A 9,520-nucleotide genomic window follows, 5' to 3' on the forward strand; every position below is an offset into this window, starting at 1 on the left:
TGCAATAAAGTATTTATAGGTTTGTTCTGTACATTGTGATACTGGAACACAAATGTGAATGGACCTGTTTGAGGGATCCCTGTGAGTCAGTAGAGCATCACCCAAAATCAATTGTGCCTGACGTCTAATCCACAATGCCATCCCAGTGTTGACACATTCTTACCTTTTATGGGACAAGAAAATGTAATTGCTGGGTTAGATGGGCATGACCTGTACACAGACATGGAAAGGAAGACTGATGTCCCTCCATGATTCATGGGAAAATCCAGGCTCAGAAGTACCTACCTCTACCACATTATGCTGTGTTGTTTATTTTTTTCTTGAGACAAAGCCCTGGCTAATACATAATTCCCTAAGAGCTGCAGACATGCCACAGCTGAGTACTGAAACCAGGACAGCACTACTAGTGCTCTATTCCAGTTAATAGTCCAAATATCATCTTCAACATCATTGTGAAATTAAAGATCCTAAACCTTACTCTGGTGGCAGGCACATGGCCCACCTTCCCTCAACCTCCACAGCTAAAGATTTCTAGAAAGTAAACTAAAGGCAGGTTTTATTTAAAATGTTAGGGAAAAAATTAGAAATGCATTGAAGGACAGAGGAAAACAGGAACAGGAATAACCTCACCTCTGGGAGTCTGAGCAGGATTGAGGCTGATGTGTTCACCTCAAACCATTCTGTTCTGGAGTTTGATATCACAGCCGTCAACACTGTCTTGCAGAATTAGACTAAAACAGCACCTATAGCAAGAAGAAAAGGAATTCTTGATGGGGCACATCATGAAGAGAGTTTGAAATTACCACCTGTGGGCTAATGCCGAATCTCTCATTAAAATATCCAGTACCATTGGGCAATTCAGCTGGAGTATTCCTGCCCTAAACATAACCTGCATGAGTTAACATGAGTAATCATTTTTCTTTCACATGGAGGTGTGATCACATTTAGCTCTTGGCCCATGTGACATCCCGGCACAGCTTGAGGAATTGGTACTTCCGAATTACAAACATCTCTTCCGCTTGATACTTGTTGTCCATGACCAGATCCATTAGTTTCATCGGTACTGGCGTCACTTTGCATGAAATACCTTCCAATCTCTTTCATAGGGAGGTGAAGGAATTAGAGTGCTATTAATAAACTACGGGACAATTACAATGCTAAAAGCACAGTGCATCAAAGGGAAAATGTCGGAAGCTGAATACAGCGGATAGAAATGGTCTGGGATGTGTAATTAGGTTACACCTGCCAAGAGATGTCTCATGTCCCAGATAACCCCTTGGAAGAGTATAAAAGGTCTCTCATCCCTATTTCCTTCATTCACTTCTCTGTTCCTATACACCATCACTCCTGTTGCTGAAGGGTAAGTCCTATTTTATTATTTCTCTTGAGTTTCTTTCTGAAACCAACTGCTTTCATACAAGCTTTGGTAGAGTTGAAGTATGATACTCACTCCTCCCCTCTTGACCTTGGTCATATCAGAGGCCAAGTTCTTGTTACCCACAAGAGCTGTTTTGTTACCACAAATGTCAAGTGGATATAGGCTTAGCAGACAGAGGCTCAAGCCAAAAAAACAACAGAAAGATTGAAAAATACAGCAAGAGGACAGTCGGAGGATTTCACAGGAAAAAGTCTTGAAGTTTTTGAGTAGAATGCACTAGGGTGTCTGGGGCTGCATCAAGACCCTCAGGACTGGAGACCCTTGATGCTTCGAGTAGTTTTTTCTCAGAAAATCAAATTGCATCCACAAAAGGTCATGATTTTAGTGGGGGATATAAATAATTTGCCAACTAATCAGCATTGGAATTGCTTTCTTATACCTGAAAAACTGAAAATTAGAAAGAAAATGGTGAATTCCAGAACAAATTAGAGAATGCAGGTATGCTTAGGTACACCGAGGATGCTGTACCAGCATGACGGTTTCTCTCTTCCCTACAGCTTTGCTGATACTCCAGAAAGATGTGCTCTCGCAGGCCCTGCCACAGCCATGAAACCTCCTGCCATGGATCCCGCTCCTCCTGCCCTGACTCAGAACCCAACCCTCCTGCCACTACACCATCCAGAGGCAGCCCGTGCAGAAGTACACCTATGTGACGCCCTGCTGTCCCCCTGTCCAGCCCTGCTGCCCCCCTGTGCAGCGCTATTACCCCTCCATCCAGCCCTGCTGCCCCCCTGTGCAGCGCTACTGCCCCCCCATCCCCTACTGCCCACAGTACACCAAGAACATCTGCAAGCTGCCGCCGACATGCCCCAAGTACTAACAGCAGGATCCGGCCCTGGCATCTGGACCCACCGGCTCACTCCTCCCTTGGATGCACTTGGTGCCTAAAGCTTGAATCGCTGGTTCTCTTCCCATTTTTGGTTTGCGTGAATCCTCAAATACCTTCTCTGTGATTAGAATTTTCTTCAAGATATAAACCAGATCTGTTTTAATTTATTTAGCATGTGAGACCCAGCTTATGTTCTTTTCCAAAAGTCTGAGAATTATTTCTGCTGGCAGTGGCTTACACATGATGTGCCAACCTCCAAAATATGCAACTGAGACAATAAAATTTCATTTCCAAAAATAGAAAAAGTTCATTATTTTTTTATTCTTTGACCACTTTCTTGAGAATTATCTTTACCTTTCTTGTCTTAGTCATCACTTCTCATTCTTTCCTTCTCAAGCTTATCACAAAATACCCAGATCCTAAAGCTTCAGAATGAATGAAATCCAGTCATTCCAGATGCATTTCTGCAGCAGATGAATGCATTTATGGACAGCACACAGGGAGCTCACCTGTGCCTTATTTAGCTTAGCACTGTCTTTCTCTGTTCCCTAGTTCAGCAGCACCTCATACCTCATTTGTCACTCTGACTCAGAATTACAAACATTTCGAGGTGCCTAATAGACATTCTTTCACTGAACTTTAAATTACAGATTTAAAGGAAAATTGCACACACTTAAAAATAAATGCTAAATCTCCCTCTACTTTTTACAACCTAAGACTATCCTTATCTCCCCAGTCACCAGCCCATCTAGCTGAGACATCTGTTCTAGAACAGGATCGCTCGCTTCCTTCTGCCAGTGCCTGTTTCTTTGCATCGGTTTCACAAAGAGCTCGACAACTAGCTTCATCTTAAATTATTCATCTTGAGTATCTAGACAAGGGTGAGATGAATTCATGCTGCATGATGGACAATTGACACAAGGGCCTTCCCTAAAAATACCGCTTTATCAACCTAGATGAACCACTTCTACATTACTTATAACTCACAGTGCTTTTCAGAAGACTGCAGGTGAGATTTTCCTAAACAAGGGCTGGCTCTAAAAGACTTTTTTTTTCTTTTTTTTTCTTTTTTTCTTTTTTTTCTTTTTTTTTTTTTCCTGAGTCATGACCTAAGTAACTAACAACTAACATGGAACCCCAGCCCACCCCCGACTCATACACTGAACATGCCGTGCTATGGAACGAAATACTCCTTTGGTCAGTTTGGGTCAGCTGTGTGTGTGTCCCGCTTGTAGTGAGAAAGTTGGGAACACAGGTGCAGTATCAGAAGCTGAAAAAGTCCTTGAATCGGTGCAAACACTCTTTAGCACCAACTGAAAACACCTTATCAGTACTCAGGACAAATCCAAAACACAGCTTCAAACCAGCTACTGTGAAGAAAATTTCCTCTGTCCCGACTAACACCAGCACAAAAAGTAAATAAAAATAACATGAAACCATGCTTTCCCAGGATGTATTTTCGAATTCAGGATGTATCTTCAAATTCAGAATGTATTAGCAACTCACAGAACTGTGGGCAGAGTAGCATTGGTTTTTTCCCAAATTTGACATGAAAATAAACCCTGGAAGATATGAAGATCATCTCAGTAAGAATAGATCCTCCCTTCTGTACTTGGTAAGCGACTTTCAGTAACTTGGTAAGCACTGCCTTGTTCTAGTTGCATCAGTAGTGACCTATAGGATGCTCCTGAGGAGTTCCTGCAGCTCCCACCTGGATAAAAATCACAGGAAAGGAACCATTACACATTTCATTGTCATAAAGTCTTTGGGCCACTGTGAGAGAAACTTGGTAGAAAATAGTGAAACACTTCAATGAGTAAAAATTACAAAACTGCTTAGGTAAGACGGGAGCCCAAAGCAATTTGGGATCTGGAAACAGGTTTCCAGTAGATGATAGCTTCCCACCGCAAATACTTCCTGCCTAGGATCTGAAATCCTTTTCTTCTAGGTGGAATGTAAGCAGGATAATATCATGGTGCAAAGCTGATGCCTGGTGGACTCACAAACAGAACTAAAATCTTTGGAAATGGGGATGTCCTTCAAGCGTCATCTCCGGTGTTGAGGCGTTAGGTGCTTTGAGCTAGTCAACAGGACTTCCCTCTAAGTAGAGTCCATGTGAGTTGTGGCTGTTAATTACAGTCCCTTGTGTGACAAAAAAACATATCAATCAAATTGTGAGTCTTGCATGCAGACCAAGGGGCAGCATGCAGGGTAGGAGTCAACACTTTTGAATTGTACGTTGATGCAATGCCGGTTGCCCAATGACAAATCACTTAATAACTCTAGGGTTAGGTTTGGTTTTAATGTGTAAATATGCAACTGCCTTCAAAATTCCCTTATAAAGCAGATTGGGAAATTCATCGCCTATTAACATGTTAAGGAAAAAGTCATAATTGTTTTTCCTGACTGCGTCAAATCGGAAATGCTAAAAACTAGACACAGAAGAGAAATATGAACATAACTACTTAATTAATTGTCAGCATTTCCAAACGATGCATAATTTCCCGGACAACCCATTGGAAGATATAAAAGTCCGCCATCCCCCGTTGCTCCTTCATTCCGCATCAGCTCTCGGTGCTCTTCCTCTCGTGTGTTTCAACAAAGGGTAAGTTGGATTATATTGATTTTCCTACTACTGAGCAGTGGAAGCTCACAGAGTAATTCTAGCTGACTAGTCCTGCGTTTAGATGTTGCCTTTGTCTTAGAAATTTCTTATTTTTCGTGACTGGGTGGCTGAACATGGAAGCTACGCAAAGGGTGATTGTGGTGTGCTCACAGAAGATGGGATGACAGTAAATTAGGAGTAACTGAAGGACCAGACACAGGGTCTTTGGAACCCAGTGGGGAATTAATTCCCAAACTAGCTGGTAATGCGGGGAAAGAGATCTCAGACAAGTCAATACAGTTTTAGAAGTAAGTTTTACCTTAAAAAGCCAACAGTAGCATCCTGGTAGGGAAATTCTTATCAGTGCTGGACTGTCATAGAGTACCACCCATAAGACAAGGCAGTCTCACTTTCAGGGTCAAAACAGCCCACATATTACAAAACAGAGGAATACAAAATTTCCCAGACCACTACAGAAAAAGAGCCAAGGAAAATGGAGAAGGTTACAGTGGGGAAGCTGTTCGAGCTTGATTGTCTCTCTCTATTCCCTACAGCTCTACTGATACTCCAGAAAGATGTGCTCCCGTGGGTCTTGCCACAGCCATGAAACCTCCTGCCACAGATCCCGCTCCTCCTGCCATGACTCGGAGCCGTCCTGCCACTACACCATCCAGAGGCAGCCTGTGCAGAAGTACACCTATGTGACGCCCTGCTGTCCCCCTGTCCAGCCCTGCTGCCCCCCTGTGCAGCGCTATTACCCCTCCATCCAGCCCTGCTGCCCCCCTGTGCAGCGCTACTGCCCCCCCATCCCCTACTGCCCGCAGTACACCAAGAACATCTGCAAGCTGCCGCCGACATGCCCCAAGTACTAACAGCAGGATCCGGCCCTGGCATCTGGACCCACCGGCTCACTCCTCCCTTGGATGCTGCAGCCACGGATCCTCTCATCCTTACTGAAATCCCTGGGTCTCTGCCATGTGCCTCACCACTGGTCTGGATGAATTGTTACCCTAATTATTATTCAAGGTGTCATTCTTTCTAATTATTCAGGAAATGTCCTTTCTAATTATTCAGTGTATAATTACTGTTGGGAATCTTTCTGTGGCATACATTTGTGTTTCAGAATTATCTGGGTGTGGGAAACAATAAATTTTACCATTCATGAGACTCGCATTGTCTTCCAATTTCTTTTTTCAAGCTTTCCTTTAGAGTTTGGGGGGGTTTTCTGAATTCTTCAGTCAAACTCCCTCATATTCTCAAAGTTTCCCAATACTTGGTGTCCAATAACAATAATCCCTGCGTTCATTTGAAAAGAAAACAAACACATCAGTAGAGAAAAATATTTTCAACTACTGAAAAGCTACATGGACTTAAAAGGTTGAGCAGAACAAAACTCCCCCTGCTCACACCAGATGATGAGCTGGTCTACACAGATTTTTGTCCCAGTGTATTGAAAACAATGAAATCATAGACAATTGAATACAAACTCTTTTGTCTTGGAGACAAGCAATTCTGATTAAATGAAAGAGTAAGTAGCTCACAGTTGCTAATAATCTCACTCAATATATGTAAGAATTTACTTCAAGCTCAACTTCAGAACTTGAGCATAAACATATTTTCAAATATCTTAAAACCTCTGAGCCTCTGAAAACTTTTTTCATATTCTAGTATTGCTTGACACTAGTATATAGTTTGGAGCAGACAAAAGAGTTAGCCCAGAGAAGGTCCATGTCATGCAAGACTCTTGTGCACTTGCACAGCACAGATCTAAACACCACAATATGTTATTATGGAGAGCTCATAAGCCAAACATTGCTGAGCGTAACTGAGCAAGTATGAACCCCCACATTGCCCTAAATATAACGTTTCATCACTGTAAATTGGGCTTCTCTTACATACTCCCCTAAAAGAACTTCAAGCAAGGAATGATAACTCTTGAGACTGGCCATGAGCCATCAGTGTGCGCTGGCACCCCAGAAAAACAACCGTATCCTAGGCTGGAATCAGAGCAGTGTGGCCAGCAGGGCGAGGGAGGGGATTCTCCCCCTCTACTCTGTTCTCATGATACCCTCCACTGCAGTTCTGCCTCCAGCTCGGGGGCCCCCAACAGCAGAAGGACACGGAGCTGTTGGAGCGAGTCCAGAGGAGGCCCCGGAGATGCTCCAAGGGCTGGAGCCCCTCTGCCATGGGGACAGGCTGGGAGAGTTGGGCTTGTTCAGTCTGGAGAAGAGAAGGGTCCGGGGAGACCTTAGAGCCCTTTCCAGTGACTAGGGGAGCTAGAAGAAAGCTGGGGGGGCTTTTCCCAAGGGCAGGGAGTGACAGGACAAGGGGTAACAGGTTTAAAAGGAAAGAGGGAGATGGAGATGGGACATCAGGAAGGAATTCTTCCCACAGAGGGTGGGGAGCACTGGGACAGGTTGCCCAGAGAAGCTGTGGATGCCCCATCCCTGGGAGTGTCCAAGGCCAGGCTGGATGAGGCTTGGAGCAACCTGGGCTATGGAAGGTGTCCCTGCCCATGGCAGGGAGTGAAAACTGGATGATCTTTAAGATGCCTTCTGTGATTATAAGATATGTTTTCCTTAGAAGGATCTGAATTCAAAAGATTCAGAAACAATTTTTGAGTGGGTGTAACCTAGGACACCCAAGTTTTGGAAGGCTGTTGGGGAGGTAGAAATATTTCAGAGGAACATTGGTGTGATGGTCCAGGTCAAAGCACAGAGGAGAAAACTGTCACACAAGCACTAGCTTCACCCACTGGGCAGCTGCAGCCTCTTTTGGTTTTGGACCCGCAACTGAGTCATAAAATGTCCCTGAGGAATTAATGTAATCCTCCCTTGCTACACAAAACTCACCACAAACAATTATATTGCCTCTAGCCTGAAGAAAAGCTGTAGGACACCTGTACCTTAGAGAGAGGTTCTCGTTAGCAGTTAGCGAATTAGTCTAATGGGTAACATTTTCCAAGGTAGATGAGTTACAGGCTTCATTTTCTTACACTTCAAAGACTGAGTCAAACAGGATTATAAATCCATCTTTAGTTCCCCTAATTTCACCACTAGTGACAGAACCCATTATTTGCTCAAATTTCAGCTCAAACATTCCCTTTCTCCAAATCCTTTGCTTTCCTGCCCTCTCTGTAGGTGAGGTCAGGTGAAAAAAGTATAATAAATCATGAAAGAGAAAAGGAAAACAAGGAACAGGAAAATTTAACATGCTCATTCCTTGTGCAGACCTCATCACCAGACATTTCTCTCTGATCTTAAGTACTAAATAATCTTTGATACTTGTGGAACAATCTGATGGGGTCAGCCAAGTCACCTGACAAGTCAAGGAACATGAGAAGAATAAGAAATATTTTATTTTTTGTCGTACTGGGGAACTAAAGAGATCACACCACATTTCCCAGTGTTGTGCCATACCCATGAGTTGCAGCTGGTAATCCCATTTCCTCTTGGCATTCAACAACACGTAAATTAAAATCCTGAGCTGTCACCTGCACAAAACGGTAGGCCTACTCCAGGAGTCAGCAGTTCTGAGAAGTAAAGACTTTTCTGTCACTGATGCAATCCCAGTTGCCCATTGGCAAGTTAATTAACAACTATGAGATTAGTGTCAGTCTCCAGGAAATGGGAAAGCAATGCCTTCCAAAATCCCTATAGGAAGTGTATTAGGAATTATATAGGGGACAAAATACGGTGCGTCAAAGAGGAAACACTAAAAATAGGATAGCGCAAACATCTGCAGGACTGAGTGCGGAAATAATTAAATTGTCATTGCGAAGAGGTGTCTCATATCCGAGATAACCTTTTAGAGCCATATAAAAGGTCACTCAGCCCAGCTCTCCTCAGTCTCTCACCTTCGCTTCCAGACACTTCCCACTGTAGCTGAAGAGGGTAAGACCAATTTTACTATTTCTTTTCATGCTGAGAGAGAAGAAACCTCCATTGGAGGTTGTTATGGGCCTTCTGGGCGCTGGGACTTAGCTAGCTGGCTTCTGCTTGGGATGAGGCAGGCACTGGGAGTGGTGGATGGAGCGAGGGGGGTCACCTGGGAAGGTGCAGCAAAGGCACACCAAGGGATCCGCGGGTGACATGAGCTCCATGCAGTTTCATGAGGAGGATGGGGTTTGGGATTGGTTCATGGGGCCCACTGTGACGGCTCGCTGGGACCTAGATTCACGCAGCAGTCACCAGAGTAAGACCTGCAGATCGGACAGAATCCAGGGTGCATGTGGTCTGGATTAGGCAGGCAAAAAGAAAGAGAGAAACAGTTTGCTGGGGATCTCATGGAAAATATTATTAAAAAATGGGGGGATGGAATACAGGAAGTGAATCTGGAGATCCTCTCACCGTGTTGATCTCCCGCTCTTAACAGCTTCACCAGAAAGATGTGCTCCCGCGGGTCTTGTCATGAAACCTCCTGCCACGAATCCCGGTCTTCCTGCCCCGAATCCCGGACCTCCCCGCCAGTCCCCCCCCCCCCCCTGCCATGACTCAGAGCCCTCCTGCGATTATACCATTCAGAGGCAGAAGCACACCTATGTGACACCCTGCTGCCCCCCCGTGCAGCGCTATTGCCCCCCTGTGAGGCGTTATTGTCCCCCTGTGCGGCGCTACTGCCCTCCCATCCAGCCCTGCTGCCCCCCTGT

At 44.5% G+C, this 9,520-nt stretch overlaps 1 protein-coding gene across 1 annotated transcript; it reads left to right on the forward strand.

The window, feature by feature from the left end:
- Positions 1-5,447: 5,447 nt before the first annotated feature.
- Positions 5,448-5,744, forward strand: LOC104516968 (sperm mitochondrial-associated cysteine-rich protein-like). Its single transcript, XM_010161491.1, has one exon. It carries the CDS (start codon positions 5,448-5,450, stop codon positions 5,742-5,744), a length of 297 nt encoding a protein of 98 aa, XP_010159793.1.
- Positions 5,745-9,520: the final 3,776 nt, after the last annotated feature.

The sequence above is a fragment of the Eurypyga helias genome, unplaced genomic scaffold (assembly GCF_000690775.1).
Source record: "Eurypyga helias isolate BGI_N326 unplaced genomic scaffold, ASM69077v1 scaffold9571, whole genome shotgun sequence".
In the NCBI taxonomy this organism is placed as follows: domain Eukaryota; kingdom Metazoa; phylum Chordata; class Aves; order Eurypygiformes; family Eurypygidae; genus Eurypyga; species Eurypyga helias.